General features: G+C 46.0%; 1 protein-coding gene across 1 annotated transcript in view; it reads right to left on the minus strand.

Moving 5' to 3' along the window:
• Positions 1–118: 118 nt before the first annotated feature.
• SIAH3 (siah E3 ubiquitin protein ligase family member 3) overlaps positions 119–27,648 on the minus strand; it is a 68,735-nt gene continuing 41,205 nt past the window's right edge. The window contains exon 2 of the mRNA XM_086328915.1: positions 119–1,017. Coding sequence (XP_086185041.1) covers positions 334–1,017 — 684 coding nt within the window. The 3' untranslated portion in view covers positions 119–333. The remainder of the gene's footprint in view (positions 1,018–27,648) is intronic.

Consider the following 27,648-nt stretch of genomic DNA (forward strand, 5'->3'; position numbering starts at 1 on the left):
TCGTTTGAGAAGCAGGAGGGAAGGGAACTGCGGGTGGCGAGCAATCACCATTCTGATGGAATGTAAAACTCATTCTGTAAAACTACACCAACAAATCAGGACAAACGTCACACCAAGGTCTTGCATCACAGGATGTTTACATAATATAATGCCCATGGCAGACAGATACCAAATACCACAAAGTACCTGAGACAAAAAAACAGAAAGGAAGGAAGGAGGGGAGGAGGGAGAAGAATGGAAAGGAGCCTGGAGTCCTGGTACGCAGAGATCTGAGGGCCCAGGCAGTTTCTTGGTAGAGGGGTGGCCGCACGTGAGTGTCCGGCGGCCTCTGTGTCACATCTCAGCCTCTGAAGAGCAGATCTCCGCGGCTGCAGAGATGGCAATCCCGATGGCCAGGCTGCCGTTGTCGGAGAAGTGCTGGGCCAGCGAGGTGTTGATGACGAGGCAGTCCCCATTGGTGATGACCGAGTCCACGCACTCCAGGACAGACCGGGGCGTGGCCTCCCACTTGAGACACCGGTGGTTTCTGTTGAGCTCCAGGCGATAGGTGAAGCTGTCGGCCTGGGTGGGGGTCCCGATCAGCATCATGGTGGCGAAGAACTGGGGGTGCCCTGCGTGCCTCTCCTGTTTCCTGAGCACCAGCAGGAAGTGGTGGCCGAAGCAGGAGTGGATGATGAGCCAGTCGGCCGGCGCCGGGAGGTGCATGTCCGTGGCCAGGAAGACAATGTCGGCCCCCTGGAGGATGTCCACCCTGTGCATCTGCCGTAGGTGGGGCACCACCACCTCCAGGTGGCCCTCCCACTGGCAGGAGAACAAGGGGCACAGGCAGGGCATCACCTGCGTGGCGGGCGGCCCCGCCTCCTGGTGGTGCAGGTGGTGGGGCCGGGCGTGGTGGCAGAGGCGGTGACGGGGCTGGAGGGGGCAGTGGCGGTGGCAGTGGTGGTGGGGGGCGTGCGGAGGCGGGTAGCTGCTGGGCTCCGGGGCGCTCTGAGTGACGGCGTGTCTGCTGGACACATACTGTAAGAGAAGGAGAAGAGCCTTAGTGGGTTCGTGGCTGTGAGATCAGCCTCTCTGGCTGAGGACCACCTACCGCCACCCCCTCCACCAACCCCTAGGTTCAGAGTGTGGAAAGCAAACGCTCCAGTACAGGGGATGACATGCAGTTGCTCCGTCTGACTCTTTGAGACCCCGTGGACTGTAGCCCACCAGGCTCCTATGTCCCTGGGATTTTCCAGGCAACAATACTGGAGTGGGTTGCCCTTTCCCTCTCCAACCGATACAGGTAGACAAAAGCTTTATTTTGTGGAAAAAACAAAAAGAGAACCTCTAGACTGTTTTCTGAAATGGCAGCACATTTTACATTCCCATCAGCCAAGTAAGAGGGTTCTGATTTCTCCATGTCCTTGTCAACACTTGTTATTATGTGTTTTGACAAATAGGTTAATGAGACCGAATTCATTGTTTTGAATGTTTTGCCAAATTTAGATGCTGAAACATCTGTACATTTGCGTGTCATTTCAGGAGAGAATGTAAATTTACCCAATTGAAAACAGAACCTCCTTCAAAAGATTCCTCCTGCAAGAAGAGACTTTCCAAATGTATTAGTGTATTACAAAAAAAAACACAAAAAAACCTTAAAAAAAATGAGGGACATGGTGGATGTCTTGGGTGGTTGAGATTCTGAAAACTCAGTCGAAGAAAATGCAATATTTATGCCTTTCTGATTCTTTAATAAGATACTCAAACAGGCAATTTTCCCCTTTGAATAGCATGCATTATGATGGTCATAAGTAACAAAGAAATCAATTTTTCTGTTCTTTTTTGATATTGTTGATATTTTTGTGCAGGGACTGGAGGTCAATGGATCCCCCCCCCCCCCCCCATTTTATCATTACTGATATTTTTAGAACAAAATTTCGGTAAATACCGGTTTGTCCTTCCAGTGCTGCCAGGGATTGGTACTATCTGGGGTGCCCTTCTGGGTTGTAAAACAACCATGGCACGCAAAGCTGACTGTGTGCCACTGGACTGTGGTCCCCAGGGCGGGAGTCTCAGCTGTGACTCCTGGGACTTGGCTCTACCAGGCACACTTCTGACCTGCTTTAGACTCATTGTTAAAGAACAACTTACCAGGGGCTCACCACCAGGCTTCTAAAGAACCCACCTGCCGATGCAGGGACACGTTAAGAGATGCAGATTCAATCACTGGGTGGGGAAGATCCCCTGGAGAAGGGCATGGCCACCCACTCCAGTATTCTTGCCTGGAGAATCCCATGGACAGAGCCTGGTGTGCTACCGTCCATAAGGTTACAAAGAGTTGGACACGACTGAAGCGACTTAGTAAGCACACACGCAGTATTGATATAAAATCAAAGGAAGGAGGGAGTTAGGAAGAAACACCATAGCCTCCCTTTCTCCCCTCCCTCCAGCCTCCTGCCGGTGCCTCCTGTTGGCTGAATGCAAGCAGAAGGAAGCCCGGGAGATGCACTCAGCCAGGGTCAGCTCCCCTTGGAAATGTGCTTGTGAAGAGGGAATGTCCACCTGCATGCAGATGTCTCAGTTCTCTCCTTTGTGATGTTCCTTGATCCCACCATGCTGGGCTTCCTCGGCTGGGCTTTGATAAGGCTGGTGAGGGGGAGGTAGGGAGGGCTGATACCTGTCCACAATCATTAAGCCGTCTGATGAAAATGTATATACCAGCTGACACATGCACCGCCTGGGCATGGGCTGAGAATACTGAACAGGGTACCATTCCTGCTCCCGTCTCAGTGGCTCACTGTGATTAGTGTAACATAACACAGTGCAAGGACGCAGGATGCCGGGAGGAACTCTGAGCGTGCAGATTAGGGGCGGTAGCTGTTCTGGTCAATGCAAAGCGCTGTCTACCCTTGGTGAAGCAGGAAGGGCGATGCTCTAACAAAATGGGCAAAAGGTTTGTAACAGGTTCCAAGGAGCCGGATCTGAAAGAACATGGGATGTTTAAGAAATGAGACGTTCCAAGTGGCTGTTGCTAGGGGATCTGGCAGAGATGGCGAGGAGCAGGGCCAGAGAGCAGTCGGACCATGTTGCCAAAGAGTGGGCACGGAGGTAGCACCCAGCCCTAGGGGCAATCGGTAGGAGGGCCCAAGGGCTTTAGGGAACCCCCTCAGGCAGTGCGATGCCCCAAGCCCAGCAGTAGAGCTCGCACTCAAGATGGGACCACAGTGGAGTCCTGGCACTGGTCCAACCCCTGGACTCGAGCCAGGATCATTCCAGGGAGACTCTCCCCTTCCTTCCTTCTGGCCTCATCTTCTCCTGGCCTTCCCATTGTTTAATTGCTGCAGGGTAACAAAGCCGCCAGGGATGTATTCCAGAGTGAATGACTATGCAAATACATCGTAAACTCACAGAGACTCTTGTGCTTGCTTGCTCTGCCCTGGGAAGGCGCTGAGAATAAACACAGCCTTAATCCTTTATTTCTTCATGCTCCTTCTCCTGATGCAAAATATGTTTCATTTATATACACGATCTTTGGGGTGAGCGAGGTCACAGGGCCGCTGGCTGGGAGAAGGGATTCTTTTAATTGGCAAAATGCTAATCGTTTTGGAAAATGAATTCTAATCTTCCCATCTCATACAGTGGATGTGTGAGTAATTACTTTCCTTCACTAAACTGTTAATGCAACATTAGTGATTACACTAATTAAAACTAATGAACTCTTCCAGGCTGATAAACCTCTCAGTCAGTCCAAGATCGCCTTCCTTCCATTGGCTGTCCTTAACTTGCCATTTGGAAGAGAGATCTTGAATTAACCTTTAGAATAATTCGCAAAATTGGGTTTAGAAATGTTAGGCTTTATGGACTGGGTATAATTCTCTCCGCAAGCATTAGTGAGACCATTTCCACTGAGGGTGTAATTGAATTTAAAGACATCTTCCTTAATTTCATCAGCCACACTCCCATGGTTGGTAATGGCTATCCCTCCAAATCCTGGTGTCCAAAGAGGAAACCTGCCCCTGGAAACACCATGTGACCCTTTCTCCAGCCTCTGCTCCCTCTGATCTGTGAGCTCATTTGGAGGACTGCTCTGTCCTTCTGCCTGATTCCAGGAACAGTGCCATGCTGATGGAGGCATTTCAGCTGAAGGTGGGTTTTGCACCCAATTTCAAATGACAGTCATGGGTTTTGAGTTTGCTCATGTCCTTATTTATGAGAGTTAATGAAGTGAAGCTTTTAGTACTTTCAGCAATGCTATCGATGTATTTCACACACAGGAGGGAAGATGGGGAGGAGTTATATTTCAGGGCAGGTATCAGAACATTGGAAAAGACCCTGATGCTGGGAAAGAGTGTAAGCAAAAGGAGGGAGGGGGTGGCAGAGGATGAGATGGCTAGGTAGTATCGCCAGCTCAATGAACATGAATTTAAGCAAACTCCGGAAGATAGTGGAGGACAGAGAAGCCTGGTGGGCTGCAGTCCATCAGGTCACAGAGTCGGACATGACCTCGAGACTGAACAACAGCAACAACCACAACGTTGGAAAACAGTCATGGCCAGAACCTAGCCGGGCATCAGGTCTGCAAAGACGGAAGGGTAACTGTATCTGCTTCAGGTCCCACTCTGCAGTGTTTAAAAATCCCCTCTGTTTCTGGGAAGGATGGTCAAGGCTGAAGGTTTAGTGTTTCCCATTCCATTTTCTCACCTCCCCCCCACCTCAAAACCTAACATGAGTGTGCATGTGCACACGAAACCCAGGAGGACTCTGGAAAAGCTTCTGCCAAACAGTCAAGAAATGAGTTACGCTGAGATAGAAAACAACGATGGGGCTTTTATTTCCACTAGACTGTCTTCCTTCAAAAATGTGTCTTATGCTGCTTTTCCCCAGACTGTTGTACTTAGAACACTGAATGAATGAGATCTTCATGTGGGCAGCATGATAATGTCTGTAATTTTCTTTAAAATGCTTCAGTTGAGAGATTGTGATAGAAATGTGTACATTTTTAACCTACACTCCAGGGGCTGTCAATTCCCTAATCAGGAATTCACACTTCGAGGTGATCACCTAACATTTTATCCGAAAGGCCACACTTCAGAGATAATGACTACAGTTGCCTCGCTTAGTATCCATATTTCTGATCTACACCAGATGTTGCTAATTAACATTTCCACAGAGGTTTCCATTGGTGAAATTAGTAGTTTGTTAATCAGATAATAGATGTACTAAGATTGTTTCAAACATTTCAGAATAATTCTGTACTTTAAGGATGAACCCAGGAGTTTGTTCCATTACCATTTCTGAATCTAGCCACTGAGTCAAGGACTTCCCATGGTCTGATGCCGTCTCTAAGAATATCAGAATCTTTTTCTTGTTAGATCACTACATACATACAAACTTTTCTTGCTGGCAGTCAAAATTATATAAATTGAGCAAGGAGACATTGGTTAGCAAATACACAGAAACTTTGAGTCCTGAGCTATATATGCCATGTGTGAGTGTGTGCTAAGTCACTTCAGTCATGTCCGACTCTTTGCAACTCCACAGACTGCAGCCCTCTGTCCATGGGATTCTCCAGGCAAGAATCGTGGAGTGGGTTGCCATGCTCTTCTCCAGGGGATCTTCCCAACCCAGGGACTGAACTTGCATCTCTTACATCGGCAGATGGGTTCTTTACTACTAGTACCACCCAGGAAGCCCCATATATGCCATAACTAATTAGAGAAGAGGGAAAAGAGTTATTATTGTGAAAAGAGGAAGATAAAAATTTGGGTGGATCGATTTTAAAACCCAAGGTCTGTGGGTGAAAAGGGGTGAAAGGTATCCATACAGGTGTCTATACAGGTACTGTTCCTATGGTCTCAAAAATCTCCTGACCAAGCTGATCGTCTTATAAATCCAGACCCTGGCTGTGTGAGAGGCTGGGAAGAAATATGTGGACAGCACTGTGAAAGCAAAAATATAATTCAGTCCTCAAGCACCCTGGGCCTTTCTTGAGTTCCTGGATCCTGGCCCATGGCCGCCCAGCAGGTGTCCTGGAGCGTATCCATGCAAAGGCCACTGGCCTTCAGTTAGAGGCTCTGTCCTCTACCCTTCCTTCCTGTAGAAATACGTGGGTGTGTATGTGTGTGCACATGGGTGAGCATGAGTTGATAGCTGTGGGCTCATGGTGGTTCCATGGTGGTCTCCTGGTGGTTCCTCCCCCAGAATTCGAGAGTGACGGGACACTGAGACCTGATTCACATCCAGGCACTGGTTCGTGTCCAGCCGCCATTACAGGAAGTGCAATAACAGTGTTAAAGAAGCAACTTCTCCTGCCAGTTAGGCACTCTCTTTGCTTTTACTTTTTACAGCGATTACTTCCCGAGTCTCAGCACCCTCTTTATTCTTAGCAGATGATTTCTTACCATCTGGGAAGGACGGTCTGGTGGACCGACGCCCACCTGTTAGACTGATCTGGACCCACTTTCCCCACTAGGACCAGTGACCTAACAGAAGGCTGGATGCCCCCATACCGCCTCTTCGTTTTCTGTCAACAATCACCAGGAAGCAACTTCAACCCAAGATTACAGGCCCGCCCCGCGCTGCTCCCTCCCCTTTAAGATGAGGGCCTACTGGGTTGTACCCTCGCACCCTGAACTGGCCTTCTAGGCCGCACTCCAGATAACAGGGGTCCTAGAATTCCCTACCCAAGGACTCTTGCCTCAGCTTCCAGGAGCCTGAGCTACTTCTAGGACCCAGTACCCAGAAGGCGGGCAATGGCAGACGTGAGGTGTGGCCAGTGGGGGACTAGCTGGAGCTTGGATGGGTGGGCCGCGGGTGTGCACTTGCCTCTGCCTTGGGACTCATCGCAATGCAAGACGAAGCCTCAGTAAAAAGAAAGTGAGACAGGCTGCTGGCCGGTGACTGCAGTCTCCGGATCATCTCAAAGGGCTAATTATTAAAGCAGGAGGGTAGGACGTATTCGAAGAGTCGCTTCCCTTGATTTTTAGCCTCGAGGTATCCAGATAGGCGGCGTGTGGGCCTCCGCCGGCTCTTTGGCCTCCAGCCCCCCGCGAACGTTAGGGGCGGGTCTGCGGTCAAACCGCGCCGCGGAGGAATCCCGCACCAGTGGCGGAGGGATCACTATTTCTTCCTCGACTCCGCCTTTCATCCGTGGGCTTTTGAGCATACTAATGAGTTTTATGAGTCTTACAGATGAAAGACCTTTCCTTAAAAGCAACTTTTTGAGTCATCAGACTTTTATATCTGCAGCCAGCAAGTGAATCCCAGGGCCTCTAGGGAGCCGTTGATAGGTTAAGATTTAATTACCTAAAGACTGTAAGCATCTGCATCGGATGACTTCAGGACCCCGGGGTGACTCAAGGGCAGGGCCTAGCCTGCTAGGAACACAGTCTCAGCCAATCTGAACAACTGCAGGTTGTGGGCAATGGTTTTGCTCCTGTGCCTGGTGTTGCAATGGGTAGGATCAGGGCTGGGGGTGGGTTGCTAAAAACAGTTACACATGCGAAAGCAAACTTCAGCAGCACCAGTGTTGGCAGGCTGTGAGTGGGTGGCAGTTAGTCCTGGGTGGCCTGAGACATGCTGATGGCCAGGCTGCCCCAAGACCTCATGCCACCCTTGTTTGTGTGGTTCTTTAAAGACATCTTGACCAGACATTCCGTAAGTTCAACTCTCTCCAGCTGGACTCGCTACCCTCCCCATCGCCCACCTACAATACACGCTACTACTACTACTAAGTCGCTTCAGTCGTGTCCAATTCTGTGCGACCCCACAGACAGCAGCCCACCAGGCTCTGCCGTCCCTGGGATTCTCCAGGCAAGGACACTGGAGTGGGTTGCCATTTCCTTCTCCAATGCCTGAAAGCGAAAAGTGAAAGTGAATTCGCTCAGTGGTGTCGGACTCCTAGCAACCCGATGGACTGCAGCCTACCAGGCTCCTCTGTCCATGGGATTTTCCAGGCAAGAGTACTGGAGTGGGTTGCCATTGCCTTCTCCGACAATACACGCTATGGCCTGGCTAAGTTGTATTCCTCCTTCCAGTGTTCTCTGCTGACCAGTGCAGGTCTGTCTGCCCTGTGTTCCTTTGTGACACAGGATACACTGAACATCCAATTTTGCTGCAGGACTGTGATGTGAACTCAGGTTCCTGAACATCGCATCTTTTCTTCCCTGCTATATCCTCAGTGCTGGCAGAACTTGGAACATGGTTGGTACCCAAGAAATATTCCTGGAGATGCTGAATGAGTGACTCTTCCCCATTGAGCTCTCACCCTAATACAGTCCAGCCACTCACTATCTGGCTGCTGCCAATCTCAGGCAAGTCAGCCTCACTGCCTTTCTGGGCTAATGTGGCAGCCTCTTAACTAGTTGTATTGAGTTGAAAGGTGACCCCCAAAAGATAGGTCTACATCCTAACCCCTGGAACTGTAAATGTGACTTTCTGTGAGAAAAGGGTCTTTGCAGATCTAAATAAATGAAGGATTTCAAGAGGAGATCACCCTGGATTATCCAGAGAGGCCCTAAATCCAATGATAAGTGTTCTTGGGAGAGACAGAAGAGAAGAAGGCATAGACACAGAAGAGGAAGCCATGTGAGAATGGAGGTGGAGGTTGGAGTGGGGCTGCCACAAGCCAGGGAACACCTGGAGCATCAGAACCAGAAGAGGCAAGGAAAGGTTCTCTCCTAGCGCCTGCAGAGGGAGCGTGGACCTGTTGACAACTTGATTCTAGCATTTTGGCCTCTGGAACCATTGAAAATAAAGTTCTAGTATTTTGAGCCACCAAATTTGTGGTAATTTGCAGGGCAGCCCTAGGAAATGAATACGCAAGTCTTCCTGCATCCATTCTTGGCCTCATACAGACCGTAACTTTTGTCACAAAATCTTTTAATGGTCTTCCATCACTGTCAGGATGAAACACAAACTCCTACGTGTGCCATCAAGAACCAGCATACTCTAGAAGATGTACAGGTGGCCAGTAAGCACGTGCAAAAATGTTCAGCCTCACGAATTCTTAGAGAAATGATAATCAGTGAAATCACATTGGTCAGAATGGCCATCATCAAAAAAGTCTACAAATAATAAATGTTGGAGAGGGTGTGGAGAAAAGGGAGCCTCCTACATTCTTAGAATTTAAATTGGTGCAGCCACTATGGAAACAGTATGGAGATTCCTTTAAAAACTAAAAATAGAGCTACCATAGGATTCAGCAATCTTGCTCCAGGGCATATATCCAGAAAAGATGAAAACTCTAATTCAAAAACACACCTGTAGCCCAATGTTCATGGCATCACTGTTTACAATAGCCATGACATGGAAGCAACTTAAATGTCTATAGACAGATGAGTGGATAAAAAAGATGTGGTATATATATAAACACATTAAATATATAGGGGAATATTACTCAGTCATAAAAAGTGAAATAATGCCATCTACAACAACATAGATGGAGCCGGATATTACCATACCAAGGGAAGTCAGACAAATATATGATATCACGTATATATACAATCTAAAAATGTGATACAAATGCACTTATTTATAAAACAGAAATAGACTCACAGACATAGAAGACAAACTTATGGTTACCAAAGAGGAAAGAGAGGAGGAGGGATAAACTGGGACTTTGGGAGTAACAGATACACACTACTGTATATAAAATAGATAAACACCCAGGACCTGCTATAGAGCACAGGAACTATATTCAATACTCACAATAATCTACAATGGAAAAGAATGTGAAAAAGAATATATATATATATATTCTTATATGCATAACACAATCACTTTGCTGTAAACCTAAAACTAACACAACATTGTAAATCAACTATACTTCAAAGAACAAAATCCCACATTCTCTGCATCATCTTTTTTTTCTCTGCATCCTATTTGCTACTCAGCCTAAGCACATTGACCTCTTACTGTTTTTTTGAACACGCTATCCACACACTTGCCCCAGGGTTTTTTGTCTATTCCCACGTGTCTATTCCCCTTACTTGAAACAATCCCACATACCCACGTGGCTCACTGTCACACTTCATTCACATCTCTGTCCCACAACTGCCTCTACTCTAAGGCTGTCCTTCACTTAACTGTTAAAGAAACCCTCTCAATCCCCTTACTCTGCTTTAGTTCAATTCCTAGTATTTTTCAGTTCTATACAACTATACATTATAGTATATGTAGGTCATACATTTTTTTTGTATACTGTCAGTATTCCCTACTGCAATGTAAGTTTCTTGGGACTAGGAATTTGGCTGTGTTCACTGTTGTATCTCTAGAACATTATCAGGTACCTTAAAGAGCTCAATAACTGTTTTTGTTTGTTTTTGAATGAATGGTTACATTCCTTTGGGTCTTAAACTTTTCCATCTGGGTTGGGAAGATCACCTGGAGAGAGAAATGGCAACCCACTCCAGTATTCTTGCCTGGGGAATCACATGGACAGAGGAGCCTGGGGGAGTGGTGTGTACAGTCCGTGGGATCACAAAAGAGTCAGACACAACTGACCGGCTAAACAACAACAATGATGACTTTCAGGCCTGTCTCATCCTGGCTCCCAGTCCGTCTCCAAATCTCCCAGCACTGAGGAATTCATGCCTACACATCTGCATTCCTCTGAATCTTCCAGGTCCAAGATGATAGAAGCAAGGGTTTCCTCTCTGTCTGCTTAGGACCTCTGCTCAAAATTCTGGTTTCCTCCCTGAGGCTTGCTTTAGGATGACTGGGACAGGGAATGGCCTCGCTGTCAGGAAACGTCTACAGCCAGACGTGGATGTAGCCAGTCTTTCCCAGAATGATTGTCAGCTCAGTATCCCTGGGCTAACACCAGAGCTGCATAAATCTAGAGCAGAGAACCAGGTCATTTCACATACAAAAAAAAAAAAAAAAAAAAAATCCATCTTCCAACAGCACACTTAATTCCCAATAATCATTTTAGCAAATTGGGCCTTCCGATAAGCCTGCCCCTAAAATAGGAAGCGTGTCGTTTGACCAAGGGTGGATGGGAAGATAGTGCTGCGGGGAAAAAGAAAACATTTTTGAAGGCAGACCCGCCAGGGTATGAATCCTGGCTTTGCTATTAAAAGCTCTGAGGCTGTGGGCTCATTAATTAACCTCTCCATTCTTGTTTCTTCCTTTATAAGTTGGGAATTGTAATATCTCATAAGGTTGGAGTAAGGACTGAATGAAATACAAAATATTGGGTTGGCCCAAAAGTTCGTTCGGTTTTCTCCATAAGCTGTTACAGAAAAATCCAAGTGAATTTTCTGGCCAACTCAACACATTGTATAGTGCCTAAGCCAGAGTAAGAAGATATTATTGTCATTATTGCCATCATCACTATTATTATCATGGTTATTGAATAGCTAGCTGCTGAAGATATAAGCTAAGGAAATTCACTCTACATAATTTCTAGATTCATAACTGAATTGGATGGAATCATAAAAACACCAAAACCTTTCCAGACACCCCCTCAAACCTCCCTGACAGCTCTCACTCCAGACCAGTGTTTGCACTCGTAGAAAGCCTTTTACTCAATATTTTCATCTCGTCACTAGCCAATGGATGCTGGCTGCAAGGTACAGAGTAACTTAATCCATGTAGAGAGCCTAGTTTAGTGCCTGAAACATAGGAGGTACTCAATAACTGATCGTTACTATCTTCATTATCATCATCTACTTGGACAGTAAGGAGATCAAACCAGTCCATCCTAAAGGAAATCCACCCTGAATATTCATTAGAAGGCCTGATGCTGAAGCTGAAGCTCCAATACTTTGGCCACCTGATGCAAAGAGCTGACTCATTGGAAAAGACCCTGATGCTGGAAAAGATTGAGGGTAGGAGGAGAAGGGGGCGACAGAAGATGAGATGGTTGGATGGCATCACTGACTCAGTGGACATGAGTTTGAGTAGACTCTGGGAGATGGGGAAGGACAGGGAAGCCTGGTGTGCTCTGGTCCATGGGTTTGCAAAGAGCTGGACATGACTGAGCGACTGAACATCATCATCTACTAGCATTTTGGGCAGTGCAAAGCTGCTGGAAAGTTCAGGCAATTCTATGAGCAGGTGTGCATTGGTCCCCCCAGCTTCTTAGAAGCTCATCCCTTTCTCCTCCATTGATCGAGCATTTCTCCTAGGGCCTCTCACCCATGGTGGCCAGGCCTAAGTGGCATTACGTAATGCAGTGCCCTCCCCTAAGACAGGCTCTCCCTGCTTAAGAGAGCCTCTTCCGCCCTTTCTGTGTCTTTTTTTTTGGCTGCACCATGAGGCATGTGGGATCTTAGTCCCTCGACCAGGGATCAAACCCACAACCCCTACATCAGAAGCGTGGAATCTTAACTACTGGACTGCCAAGGAAGTCCCTTTCTACGTCTTTAAAATATGTTTCCTGAGAGAAGATTGCCCTGTGTGTCTGCTTCCTGGAGCCTCATGCCTACACTACCCACGGCTTACCTGGTATATGGCTATTAATATATAGTTGACAAATGAAAATTTGGTAAAGGCAATAATATTCATGTTGATCTGAACCATCATTTTAAATGACCTCTAAGCATCTGCTATGTGGAAGAGTTCCTGAATAAACAAAGGCATGCCCACACTGGGATGGCTTAAATGAAACAGATCAACAGTACCATGTGTGGGCAAGGAAGTGGAGCGGGTAAAACCTCAGACACTGCTAATGGGAGTATAAATTGGTACAGTCATGTTGGGCCACTTTTGGGGCAATATCTGCTGCAGCTAAATACAAGCCAGCCACTTTGACTCAGCACCTTGATCCCTCAGCATTCATCTGTTGGGAAACAGTTCTCTGTTGAACTCTTGCATTTCTGTACACCTGGCAAGCCAGGCATTCAATGTCCGTTGTTTCAGATTATGTTTTCAAGGATGTTTGCATATTGAACAGCCTTGAGATAGAGAGATACTGTTTCACTCTGGAGCAAAAGAAAGATTTGCTTACAGCCTTGGGACTCAGATGGGGCTTCCCTGATAGCTCAGTTGGTAAAGAATCCACCTGCAACGTGGGAGACCTGGGTTCGATCCCTGGGTTGGGAAGATTCCCTGGAAAAAGGAAAGGCTACCCACTCCAGTATTCTGGCCTGGAGAATTCCATGGACTGTATAGTATATGGGGTCACAAAAAGTCAGACACCACTGAGCAACTTTCACGTTCTTTGGGACTCAGATATTGTATCTCCCTCTAGAACTAAGGGCAAGCATACTTACTGTCCATTATAAAAAATTGGTTGGGAATACTTCCTGGTGGTCCAGAAAGACTCTGTGCTCATCCAATGCAGGGGGCCTGGGTTTGATCCCTGGTCAGGGAACTAGATCCCACGTGCCACAACTGAGAGTTCACGTGCCGCAACTAAAGATCTTGCATCTGCAACAATCAGAGATCCCACGTGCCACAACAAAGTCCTGCTACAGCCAAATAAATCAATAAAAATAATTATTTTTTTTAAAAATTAGAACTCCCCGAGCATTTGTAAGGCACCCTACTGTGGGTGGGTGTCATTTGGCCTTCTCTGTGTTAATTACTCTTTGAGGATTGAGTCTCAAGGAACTGGTGCAAAAATGCAAATATTCTGGCTGCTGCTGTTGCTGTGAGTGGGAAATTGCCTGTCATCTCAGACCCAGGAGTGTTGTGTCTTCTGCCAGCCTCAGTGAAATAGGTAGGCTACTTTGTGAGCCAACCAGTTGAGTAAAATCTCAGACTCCTTTTGGTTACATTGAGCCCCTGACAGAAGTGAGCAAAGTAAGATCAGCAAACATACACACAGATATTTATAGAAGGATTAATTCACAGTAGCTAGAAATCTAAAAACCACTAAGTGTGCTTTCAATGGATACACTACTGTCTAAGCTGGGATGCTATCTGGCTGTCACAGGACAGTGAAAGACTGCTACACATATGGATCCATTTCAGAAACGTCTTGGTTAACAGAAGCTAGACACAGCGGAGTACATCCTGAACGATGCCATGTGTATGAAGTTGAAAAACACGTACAGTTGACCTATGGTGAGAGGTTTGTGTGGGGGCGCATCGACTAGGAAGAGACGTGAGGGAATCTCTGCGAGGGGGCGGGGCTGGAAATGTTTCAGCAGTTGCTGCTGCTGCTGCTAAGTCGCTTCAGTCGTGTCCGACTCTGTGCGACCCCATAGACGGCAGCCCACCAGGCTCCTCTGTCCCTGGGATTCTCCAGGCAAGAACACTAGAGTGGGTTGCCATTTCCTTCTCCAATGCAGGAAAGTGAAAGTGAAGTCGCTCATTCGTGTCCGACTCTTTGTGACCCCATGGACTGCAGCCTACCAGGCTCCTCCGCCCATGGGATTTTCCAGGCAAGAGTACTGGAGTGGGGTGCCATTGCCTTCTCCGTTAGTAGTTAGGTGGATCAAAATCTGTTATGTACTAGAGATTTGTGTACTTTACTGCACGGTATACATGAAAAAACATAAACCAAGCAACACATAGAAAAGAAGAAAGAAGGACTTCCCTGGTAGTCCAGTGGTTGAGAATCCGCCTGCCAACACAGGGGCCATGGGTTCCATCTCCGGTCCAGGAAGATCCCACACGCTGCAGAGCAACTAAGCCCGTGGCGCCGCAACTACTGAGCCTGCGCCCTGGAGCCCAAGCTCTGCAGCAAGAGAAGCCCGCCCACAGCAACTGGAGAGTAGCCCCCGCTCGCTGCCACTAGAGAAAGCCCGTGCGCAGCAATGAAGACCCAGCTCAGCCAGAAATAAATAAATTAATACAGTTTTTAAAAAAAGAATCTTACCGTTAAGATTTTTAATATGGATTTTTAATCCGTATTAAAAAAGAATAAAGAAGGAGACTGGGGGAATGGGGGTGGATGGCTCTTGTCTCCAGGTCACTGTTAAATGGGCATACTGTACGGTCCTTAAGGCAGAAAACTTTTTTTTTTTATGTTCCCACGTGTTCATTTGCTCCTCTGTGGATCTTGGTGCCCTGTGATGCTAGTAACTAGGGTGACTGGAGGACAAGGGTGGGAGTTAGAGCAGGGCCAGGCACTGGGCATCCACGGGGAGTGAGAGTCCCTTGGGCTTGGAAGATGGGGTCAGACTGACACTTCCGGGGAGACTGGAAATTTGAGGAAAGGATTGAAGGGATGCACAGCCATGCCTGGAATGGGGCAGGGCCAGCCCTTTGGTCGTGGGAGCAGAAGACACTTTCTTGAGTCTAGATGAGGGGCTAAGGACTGAGACTAACACCAGGGCAGGACTGAGAACTAGAGGAGACCCGCCTCCAGCTGTGGGCCGAGAGCTGTGTGTCTCCTCTCTATGGGGCGAGGCCCCCCTCACCCCTGCTGACGGCTCAGACTCAATCCCCTTGAGCAAGGTAGGGGCAGGTGTTTTATTGACTCTAAAGCTCTCCCAGTCGCTGGGTACATATTTAATAAAAATTTCAGGCTTAAGGGGGTGACTTGGGAAGGCAGGAAGGAGAATTGCTGCCTGCTGGGCTTGGAGGGTGAGCAGTCCAGCCAGTCCCTAATAACTCCTTCATCCAATATTCATCTCTGAGTTATTACGGTCACCATGCGTCTCTAAGGAACATGATTATTAGTGTCCACTAAGATAATTAGTCCAATATACTTCAAGGCGGTTGAAAGCGTCCCCATAATTGTATTTCTTTCTAGAATTCACTGTGGCTGCATTTCAACATTGGTCCCGTTTTGGTCCCATTTCCTTCACTTCCTCCCAGAGTCCCAAACACTCCATCTCCTAAGGGGAAGATGATCATGGGGCCCCAGACTCCAGCTGGGCCCTCTGCAGGCTATGCTGGTTGAACCCTGCACAGCACCTGCAGTGTGGGTCCCCTCTAGGGTCACCCCAGGAAGGGGGCTAGGCTGGCTTTCTATCGCCCCATCATTCCCCTCGCTCTTAGGGGATATTCTAGAAGGGCAAGCGCATGCCCTGCACTCATGTGAATCTCCCATAGCATCCCCGGCAGTTCCATCAGCAGAAAAACTCCCCTTTCACTAATCCACTGAGAGGGGGCTAGACCTGTCTAGCTCAAACACCGCAGCGTGCATGCGAATGACCTGGGCATCTTGTGAAAAAGCAGACTCTGACTCAGCCAGCATGTGTGGGACTGAGATTCCTGGATTTCAAAGCTGCTGGGTCATGGACCACAGTTTGAGGAGCAAGGGGCTAGACGCACTCTTCCTGTCAGCTTAGATCCTACGGGGCATCTCCTGGACTCAAATAGATGGTTCTCAATGGTCTCAGACATTTCTCTTAACTCTCTGGTTCTTTAACAAACTTCGAGGGCACCTTCATAACAGGCTCCCCTCTTCTGCAGGATAACGACTTGATCTGTCAGTCATGTGGGGTCCCCGGTATCCAGGCAGAGCCTGGTAACATGGACTTGCTTCCCAGGAGGGGCAGAGGGGGAAGAAGGGAAGGCAGAGCACTGAAGGAGTTTTTAAGCACAGAGTGGGAAGTTGGTTTATCTTCTTTATTTTCACAGTATTTAAATTCATTTTTTAGGAGCGAGTTTAGCTTTAATTAATAAATTCTTCATTTTTTTTATAGCTGCCTGTAATTTCCCACTATTTAATTTAATTGGGTTTTCATGTTCGGAATTTAGAAGCAGCTTCCTCCTCCGAGTTTAAAGTAGTAAAACATAAACAAACAAATATCACCCTCTCCAGCAGCGTCCGTTGATTTCCATGCTGTTCTGCTGTCACATTTCTTGTTGTTCAGTTGCTAAGTCGTGTCTGACTCTTTGCAGCCTCATAAGCTGCAACACGCCAGGCTTCCCTGTCCATCACCAATTCCCAGAGCTTGCTGCTGTCACATAGTGAATTCATTTATTCACTCAGTCATTCAGCAAATCTATATTAAGCAATTAGTATGTGCCGTGGGAGGTGCACAGGGCAATGAGTCCCCATCTTCTCAGAGCTGACTTTCTGAGCAATGGGACCACGTGCTCATAGGTGTCAGGCAGGGATTTGTAGAATGATCAGGGTGTGCTCTGTGTGGTGTCTTGTAGACAGAAGCTGAGGGCAAACTGCTCTGTCCTTTCTGCGTCCTCCTCTGTTAATGTCAAACCCAATGGTGGGGGTGGGGTGCTTCCCTGATGGCTCAAGCAGTAAAGAATCTCCCTGCAATGCAGAAAATGCAAGAAACTTGGGTTCGATCCCTGGGTGGGGAAGATTCCCTGGAGGAAGGCATGACAACCCACTCCAGTATTCTTGCCTGGAGAATCCCATGGACAGACAAGCCTGGCGGGCTACATTCCATGGGGTCGCAAAGAGTCAGACACCACTGAGCTATTGAGCATGCACACGCTGAGAGAATGGCGGGGGGCAGGGGGAAGAAAAGCGAAGAGGGCAAGGAAGGTGGCTTGGGTGGGGATGAGGAAGGAGCTAGAATCCATGTAGACTCTAAGGTCTGATCTCTGTATAAATTCCTTGCAGGAAGCCAGGTTTGGAAGGACTTTATCCTCCCCAGCCCTTTCCCTATACCACCACGGCCAAAAAATTCTTCCACGAATCTAACATCCAAGAATATTTCAGAAGGGAGATAAGTTGATGATGGCAGGAAGGCCTTCCTTCATAAAACATAGGAATGACAAGTCCTCGATCCTAGCCCTGCCAACGTGCCAGCCTCGTGATGAAGAGTCGGAGTGAGCGAAAGTCTCTTCAGTTTCTCCCCATTACCGGAACTTGGCATATCCACAGCATTTGAACTTGGCCAAGCAGTTAACAGTAATTTCCTGGCTAATCGTCACAAATCTTTGCAGACAGATCTTGAAGTGAAACTTAAATGTCCTTGTGAGGGCTTAGAAAGGAACCGAGGTGTAGAGTGGAAACCCCACCCCACCCGCTCTGCCCACCATGTGTGATGGGGAGCGGGTAGCCATCAAGACTCCCGCAGAAATGCGATGTGGTCCCAACACTTCCACTCCTTCCGAAACCAGAAGCAACTCTTTTTGTTTTTTTTTTCCAGGCCTTCATTTCCATGACTGTAAAATGAGAAAGTTGGCACCTGCCCCTTAACTGGAGGATGTGAAGGAGATGTTATGTTAGAATGTGTTTTAAACACTGAAATCCATTTGGAAGAAAGTATTATATGAATGCAAATCAGGCAGGGGCGTGCCCCCACTTAATTATTCTGGCAGACATCTGCCAAGGACCTGTGTAAAGCGCCTTACATGCATCACCTCACTGAATCCTCCTCTGGGCTCCAGGACGTGGGAACCATTATCAATGGCAATTTGCATCCCGGGAAACTAGAGCAGCAGAAAGAAGGATCTTTCAAGACTCTGGGGTTAGCAGTAGTGAAGCTGGGTTTCGATCCTTGGGAATCCGGCTTCCGAGCAGGGGAACTGAGCCCACCCAGGGGTTCCTGCCCGCTTGGTGTGCAACTGAAGCTCAATTATCTGCCTCTGGATTATCTGCAGCTCATATTTCATTTTATTCCAAGCTGACTCTTTCTCGCCATCCAGTTCAGCTCATTAGTTGGCAGGGGAGCTCAGGGACTTAAAAGTAATCCTAATATTAAGTAAAGAGCAAAGCCTAATTAGGAAGATAAATCTTCTGGGGAAAAAAATGTATGCAACATATTCCAGAGTCAAACCTGGGTGCTTTTCCCCATTTTCTAGATGATCTACACGGCTCACCACTGTCCTCTTTTTCTAGCCCAGATAACTATGCGTTGATCATGGATCTTTTTTTTTTTAATGGATTTTTTTTTTTCTGATGAAAAGGAAATGTATCCTGGTCAAAGAAATTTCAGAAAATTCTGCACAGTATAAAGAAGAAAATAGAAAACTCAGAAGACCACCGTCCTGTTAATAGCACTATTAATATTTTGGTGGTGCTTTTTTTCAATGCCTTTTAAACGTAAATACCTAAACATTGTATGTATGCCTGGTGGGCTAAAGTTCACTGGATCTTGAAGAGTTGGACATGACTTAGCAACAGAGCATGCACGTATTGTGTGTATGATCTTGTACACATTTTTTTTTTCCCATTTGAGAGCTTATGGAACGATACATGTCAAAATATGCTGATTGACACCATCATTTTTACTGGCTCCAGTGATCTCAGAGAACTCATGGAGAACTCATGTGGAGGTGGCATAATTGGTTTCATACAGATCTGGCTAAGAGAGACACAGTTGCATGTATTCAGTCGTGACTGAGTCATTCATTCAGCAGACCTGGCAGATCCTGGCATAAAAAGAAAACTAAGATTCAGTTCAGATCCTCTGAGAGTTCACTGTCTTGTCTCAGAGTCTCTGGATCTTTCTCTTTTGTGGCCCAACCTGCTTGTCCTCTGTTGTCCCCTCTGTCCTTGTCCACAGAGTCCAAGAAGTAGCTCTGTCCCTGGAAGCAGCCAGGCCTTATTCACTGCCCTTCCCCCTACTCCATTCCCTTCCCCCCTTTTGCCTCTGGGTTTAACAGTAGCATAAAACTAATTTATGGCTCTTGCCAGGAAGAGGACAAATTTTCATCTCAGCCCGTCATGCGAAAAGCTCCAGCACAAAATGAATAATTGGTGACCCATGCTACCTATTAGAGATTGTGCTGGGGTCACCTCGTTTGTTGTTTTAACACAAGAAATTAAGGGCCCTGGCAAGGGTTTCCACGGGGACTGAATTGGTAATGAGGTAGAACGTTGTCTTTGTGGGTGACCTCTCCCAGTGCCATGATCACAGCGGGGGTGGGGTGGGGAAACTCGGGCCTTGCTTCCGCAACCATCCCACGAGAAGGGCTGACTCTGCCTGTACCCACTTCTGCCTTTAGGCTCAGGGCCATTTCCCCCCAGGGTCCTTATCAGCCAGCACAGGTAGGGTGTGCTAGACACGGTGTGATGAGTTGAATGGAACGTAGACAGAGATGTTGCTGTTTCAACCATCAGGGGGTTCGCCAGCACAAGCCATATGTGAAGCCATATGTTTCTACAATATAAGACAGCGTGGAGTGATGCAGGCTGCCTTCCCTGCAGGATCAAATGGCTTGAGTCGTAGGAAAAGCCTTGTGCAGGGGGTGACCCTTAAAATGGGCCAGAAATGAGAGGTGAGAGCTGGGTGGTGGAGAGATGGGAAGAGAGAACTCCCGGAGGCCAGGGAACAGCTTGAGCTCAGTGAGGAGCTAGTCTTTTCATGGGCGGGTGAGGCCTTAGCAGAATAATGAGAAATAACGGTGTGACAACATTACCAAGAGCTTTGGAAGTAAGTTGGGGGTTGGGAGGGGTGGCATGGGGGTTCACGTTGGATTGGTTCCGTATCCTGGATACATGATCAGGATACACAGGGTAGACTGAGTGTGCCATGCTTTCTACTATAAGTGACTGGAAATCATGATGGAAATAAATTGTGTGTGTAGGGCTTTTCACCCAGCAGGGGCTCAACAGATATTTAATAACGTGTTACATTATGCATTGCTTTGCCGTCTCTTCAGTGAAGAACTATCACCCCGAACCATCACTTTCGCATTTTAAAAGTGTTTTCATACTTAGTGTCTCATGCAGTCCTGAATATACGGAAGGTCAGGTGCACTTGTCACCCCATTGATGACATTTGCTGGTATTCTGTATGTTCCAGGCATTGGTCTCGACAGTAAGTGTCAGAGAGGCTGAGCTTTGGTGGAGATTCTGCCAGTTTATGCTGACTCTGGAAGAGACGGGGAGCGGGAGGGGAAGATGCTTTAAATGGAAATTGGGATATGTAAAAGAATCAACCAGAAAATGGGTTTTAAAAAACAAGGAGTTTAAGGTTCGATGAAGTGGCAGAATGACAGGGGTATAGTTTTTTCCCATGGTCCAGTGACGCAGGTGGTGAGCGTACAGAGCGAAGTGGGGTGAGCCAGGGCAGGAACTGTTGAGGAAGTTTTGCCTCTTGGATTATGGTCCTTGAGCTAGAAGGAGGGTGGGAAAATCTTCAGCATTATTAGGGTAATTCTCAGCCAAATATCCATACACTAGACTGAGGGGTCACTTTGGCTGCCACCGTTCGTGCTTTAGGAGAGGGAGTGGGGATGCTCTAGGAGGATGCACTATTTTAGAACAGAGCAGTGGCCTCGGTGAGCCTCACGCAAGTGCCACGCTAGCTCTAGTTGTGCATTCACACATGCTGTCCCACATGGTGCAGTGGGTAAAGAATCCACCTGCAGTGAAGGAGATGCGAGAGACATGGGTTCGATCCCCGGGTTGGGAAGATCCCCTGGAAGAGGGCATGGCAACCCACTCTAGTATTCTTGCCTGGAAAATCCCATGGACAGAGGCTCCTGGTGGGTGACAATCCATAGGGTCCCAAAGAGTCGGACATGACTGAGCATGCGTGCTGTCCCCAATTGTTTGCATCGAAGCAAGAGGAAGAAGACAGAACCAGGAGTTCTGGGTTGAAGCAGCCTTGCACCAGAAAGCTTGCTCACTAGCGTGTGAGCCACAGTAATGTACTCTCCTAAGCAGTTTGAAAGTGGGGACTGTGCTTTATACAACTCTGACTTGCTTGGGTCACTGATAGGTATGTTCGGTTTGGTTCATTTCAGTCGCTCAGTTGTTTCAGACTCTTTGCGACCCCATGGACTGCAGCCTGCCAGGCCTCCCTGTCCATCACCAACTCCCAGAGTTTACTCAGACTCATGTCCCTCAAGTTGATGAGGCCATCCAACCATCTCATTCTCTGTCATCCCCTTCTCCTCCCACCTTCAATCTTTCCCAGCATCAGAGTATTTTAAAATGACTCAGTTCTTCACATCAGGTGCCCAAAGTATTGGAGTTTCAGCTTCAGCATCAGTCCTTCCAATGAATATTTAGGATTGATTTCCTTTAGGATTGACAGGTTTGATTTCCTTGCAGTCCAAGGGACTCTCAAGAGTCTTCTCCAACGCCACAGTTCAAAAGCATCATTTCTTCAGCACTCAGTTTTCTTTATGGTCCAGTTCTCTTTCCATGCATGACTACTGGAAAAACCATAGCTTTGACTAGATGGACCTTTGTTGGCAAAGTAATGTCTCTGCTTTGTAATATGCTGTCTAGGTTGGTCATAGCTTTTCTGCCAAGGACCAAGCGTCTTTTAATTTCATGGTTGCAGTCACCATCTGCAGTGATTTTGGAGCCCAAGAAAATAAAGTCTGTCGCTGTTTCCATTGTTTCCCCATCTATTTCCCATGAAGTGATTGGACCAGATGCCATGATCTTAGTTTTCTGAATGTTGAGTTTCCAGTTCAGTTCAGTTCAGTCCCTCAGTCGTGTCCGACTCTTTGCGACCCCATGAACCGCGCAGCACACCAGGCCTCCCTGTCCATCACCAACTCCTGGAGTTCACCCAGACTCACGTCCCTCGAGTCAGAGATGCCATCCAGCCATCTCATCCTCTGTCATCCCCTTCTCCTCCTACCCCCAATCCCTCCCAGCATCAGAGTCTTTTCCAATGAGTCAACTCTTCACATCAGGTGGCCAAAGTATTGGAGTTTCAGCTTTAGCATCATTCCTTCCAAAGAAATCCCAGGGCTGATCTCCTTCAAAATGGACTGGTTGGATCTCCCTGCAGTCCAAGGGACTCTCAAGAGTCTTCTCCAACACCACAGCTCAAAAGCATCAATTCTTCGGCGCTCAGCCTTCTTCACAGTCCAACTCTCACATCCATACATGACCACTGGAAAAACCATAGCTTTGACTAGACGAACCTTTGTTGGCAAAGTAATGTCTCTGCTTTTGAATATGCTATCTAGGTTGGTCATAACTTTCGTTCCAAGGAGTAAGCGTCTTTTAATTTCATGGCTGCAGTCACCATCTGCAGTGATTTTGGAGCCCCCAAAAATAAAGTCTGACACTGTTTCCACTGTTTCCCCATCTATTTCCCCATGAAGTGATGGGACCGGATGCCATGATCTTCATTTTCTGAATGTTGAGCTTTAAGCCAACTTTTTCAGTCTCCACTTTCACTTTCTTCAAGAGGCTTTTGAGTTCCTTTTCACTTTCTGCCATAAGGGTGGTGTCATCTGCATATCTGAGGTTATTGATATTTCTCCCAGCAATCTTGATTCCAGCTTGTGTTTCTTCCAGTCCAGCGTTTCTCATGATGTACTCTGCATAGAAGTTAAATAAGCAGAGTGACGATATACAGCCTTGATGTACTCCTTTTCCTATTTGGAAGCAGTCTGTTGTTCCATGTCCAGTTCTAACTGTTGCTTCCTGACCTGCATACAAATTTCTCATAGTAGCAGTTAAAAATGTTTATTTTTATCCAATTACACACACTCCTTTTTAGAGATGCATATAGTTGGACACTGAAAATAGATGGATTCCTATAAAGTAAACTGTGATTGAAACTTTTACAAATAAAATGGTTTTACATATTACATCTTTAAAAATAAAATCACTTTACATGTTATTTAGGTGAGTTCATTATTACCATTCCTATATTACTATATTAATGTTGTTATAAGTATATATGAATTAAAACCAATCTATCTCTAAAAAGCCAAGACTCCTTTTCCACTGCATATACTCTAAGGCTGTGATGTCATACATTTAAGTTTTATTTTATTTTATTTTTTTTTTCCAACTACAATTTTATTTTATTTTTAAACTTTACAAAATTGTATTAGTTTTGCCAAATATAGTTTTCTTTTGATCTCATTTTATTTTTTTAAAATATTTTTTGTGGGCTTCCCAGGTGGTGCATTTTTTTCTTTTAAACTCATTTTTAAAAATTTTATTTTTCAATTGGTGGAAAATTGCTTTATTATTTTGTGTTGGTTCCTGCCATACTACAGTGTAAATCAGTCATAATTATATATATATATATATATATATATATATATATATATATATATATATCCCTTCCCTCCTGAACCCCTCCCGTCCTGCCATCCCACTGCACAGGTCATCACGGAGCACTGAGCTGAGCTCCCTGTGCCGCATAGCAGCTTCCCACTGGTTATCTTTTTCACACATGGTAGTGTGTATATGTCAATGCCACTTTCTCAGTTCACCGAACTTCACCTTCCTCTGCCACGTCCCCAAGTCCGTTCTCCGCTAGGTTCGTCAGTACCATTTCTCTAGATGTAGAGAACCAAGTTGCAAAAAAATTTCAGAGATTTCCCACGTACCATGAATGCAGCTTCATCTATTGCTAACAACTCATACAACCATCTTGCAGTGATCAAAATCAGGCAAATAAAATTGGTGCAATACTCTTAACCACTTACAGATCTTTTTCAAATTTAGGAATACGTTATTAATACTTCCTAAGTCTTGATTGCCATGTGTTTGTTCAGGGAATCACTCACAGGGAATTGTTTACAGGGAATGAGAAGAATGTTCACAAGAATGAGAGGAAAACGGCTCTTGACTTGATGGGACACGGATTGTGTCCTGTGTGGAGACCCTGGATTGAGCGAGCAGGGTCTAACTTCTTGTTTCACATTCAAATTGATCCACCAGGGCTAGAGTCCAAAGGTGAGACACACAGAGGGCTCTCCTTTCTCCCAGGAACACCTTGAGTCATTACTAAGGACTGTGGACAAATATGAAATGAGAATAAACTCAGACAGAAAGGAAATTTGTAAAAATTATAAAATTACTTCAGTCTATGCAAATATAAGGGAGTTCCAGGTTAAGGGAGTTCGTGGTTAAGAATCTGCCTGCCAAGCAGGAGACTCAGGTTTGATCCCTGGGTCAGGAAGATCCCCTGGAGAAGGAAACGGCAACCCACTCCAGTATTTCTGCCTGGGAAATCCCATGGACAGAGGAGCCTGGAGGGCGATATACCAAGGGGGGTCACAGAGAGTTGGACACAACTGAGCGATGTATGTGTATGTTCCCTGGAAGAGATGAGTTCACACAAGTGAACCTCAGAGATGGCAAATCTGAAAAGCAGTAGAGGAAGCTGCTGCTCCTCTCTCACATCCTCCGAAGATATAACCCCCAGGCCCAGACGGCTCCACACACGACTGCCGCCAAATCTGTACCAAACAGATGATCCTCAGCATATCTAAATGGTTAAGCAGTCCAAAAAGAAATCTGATTTTTTTTAAAAGCCCACCAAAATACTAATTATAAAATTTAATTAAGACAACATAAAAAGAGAGCTTAGACTAATCTCACTTATGAATACTGATGTAAAATTGTAATAAAATGATACAACTAGAGTATGGCAGCAGCATATTGAAAGAATAATAACCCTTGGCTAAGAAGGGTTCATACCAGGGATGCAAGACTGATGGTAATATTAGAAAGCCATTAATATGATTTACCATATAAGTAGATCAAAAGGAATCATGTAACTATATTCCTTGATGTTGTAAAGATATTTGATAAAGCAAAAAAAATGAGAGACACTATCTACAAATCATATATCCAATAAGGGGCTTATATCCAGAATATATAAGGAACTCTTACAATGTAACAAGAAGACAAGTAACCCAACTAAGAAATGGGTTAAGGCTTTGAAGGGGTTCCCTTGTGGCTCGGCTGGTAAAGAATCCGCCTGCCATGTGGAAGAGTTGGGTTCAATCCCTGGGAAGATCCCCTGGAAAAGATAAAGGCTACCCACTCCAGTATTCTGGCCTGGAGAATTCCATGGACTGTATAGGGTGGCAAAGAGTCAGGTACAACTTAGCATGTTTCACTTTCACTTTCTTTTGAAGATGCATTTCTCAAAAGTTATATAGCCAACAAGCAAGTAAAAAGATGTTCAATGTCATGAGCTTTTAGGGAAATACAGTTCTAAACCACAATGAGATACCTCTTCACACCCCCTAAGATGGCTAAAATTAAAAAACAAACAAAAAAGGTAACAAGAATTGGTGAGGATGTGGAGAAACTGGAATCCTCATACACTGTGGGTGGAAATGTAGAATGGTACAGCCAGAAAACATTCTGACTGCTCCTCAGAGCGTTAAACGTACAATAACCACATGACCCAAACACATACGGATTGCTTTAGTGGATTTAGTTGAGCAGAAAGTTACCATTGTGTGTCTTTAGAGATAAGGATCTCCCAACTCTTCTAATGAGTTATTTATTTATCTGGTGGCACGTGGGCTCTTCGTTGGTGGCACACAGACTGTCGCGTTATGAAGGGCAGGCTTAGTTGCACTGAGGCATGTGGGATCTTAGTTCCCTCACCAGGAATCAAACCCATGGCCCCTGCATTGGCAGGTGGATTCTTAACCACTGGACCACCAGGGAAATCCCCTGAGTTTTAGACTCTGCATCTACGTTCATCCATAGAGGCACAGGAGTGAGCGGAGAGCTATGGACCTGGAGAAGACAGCGTGTGTAGACAAATCAGGACACGTGGTAGGAGTATTTAGGAAATTCTCAAGTACTGGAAATCAGGGTTTGATTCTCTGTTTTGGTTTTTCAAATTTTTTGATTGTCTAGAGGAGATTGAAGAAAATAATGGAGAACCTGTTTTTCTTTTTAAATTAATCTAATTGCTTTACAGTGTGGTGTTAGTTCCTGCTATACAATAACATAAATCAGCTCTGTGTATCCATATAGCCCCTCTCTCTTGGGCCTCCCTCCCACCCCCCTGGGTCATCACAGGGCACCAAGCTGAGCTCCCTGTGCTGTACAGCAGCTTTCCACTAGCTGGCTATTTTATACATGATACTGTATATATGTTAATGCCACTCTCTCAGTTTGTCCCATCCTTTCTTTCCCAAGAAAATGTTAATAAGGCAAATTACATTTAAAAATGCATTGGGTATAGAGCTGTTCGTTTGTGTTAAATAGTGCAAAAAATTGAGGAAACACTCTTTTAGTGTGTTCTAAAATTGTTATCTGATTAAGCCAAGGGGTCATTCACACACTGAAGTGTGAGTGATACTCTGACATGTACCTTTGCTGGTTCACTTTTATCTTGTTAACATGAAAGAAACTCTCGACCAACACTCACAGGGAAATCACACACATTCATCAGCTCAGTGGCGATGTCTCATGATGACCTGGTCTTTTCAAGTAATGCTCAAATTGTAACTATAGGTTGGCTATGGGTACAAGAGTCCAGCAAAACCTATGAAGGCATTCTGTGTGGCTATATGGAATTTAAGATTAAGAATATTGTGTATTTTACTATTTTTTTAGACTGGTCGCAGGTAGTTTATATCAGTAAAGTTTATAGTAAACTTATGTATGTGTGTATATATACTTTTTACCCCAGAGAGCTGATTGCTAAACTTTGATCAGAACATCATGTCAGGGAATTCCATGGCAGTCCAGTGGTTAGAAGCCCCTGCAGGGGGCATGGTTCAATCCCTGGTCAGGGATCTAAGATGTTACAAGCCATTCTATGTGGTCAAAAAAGAAAAAAAGGACACCATTTCTTAGGCCCCTCAAAATGTGGACAAAACTCTGGGCAAAAGTGGGGAATCTTCAACTTGGCTAAGATTGTTTCCACTCTTGGTGGAATGGGAAGCCAAGACGTAAATTCAGTTATAGAGAAAAGAATGTTGTATTTCTTACACTTCTCAAATTATGAACATGTTTACAATTTGGACCTATTTCTCATCTCAAAGGTCTTAGTTGATTAAGAAGCTTCTGAGGCTGCAGTGCCCTGAGTTTCTGCCTTCAGTGGCATGTCCCCACACGGGGGATGAGCTGGCTTCCAACCCCGTTGGAACAATATTGATGGTCTACTCTCGGTCCTGATACATAAGAGAAGTCGATGAGGGTCAGTGAGTCCTGAAGCG

This window comes from Bos grunniens, chromosome 12, assembly GCF_055505025.1.
Source record: "Bos grunniens cultivar Pamir isolate PY7600 chromosome 12, Bosgru_T2T1.0, whole genome shotgun sequence".
NCBI lineage: Eukaryota > Metazoa > Chordata > Mammalia > Artiodactyla > Bovidae > Bos > Bos grunniens.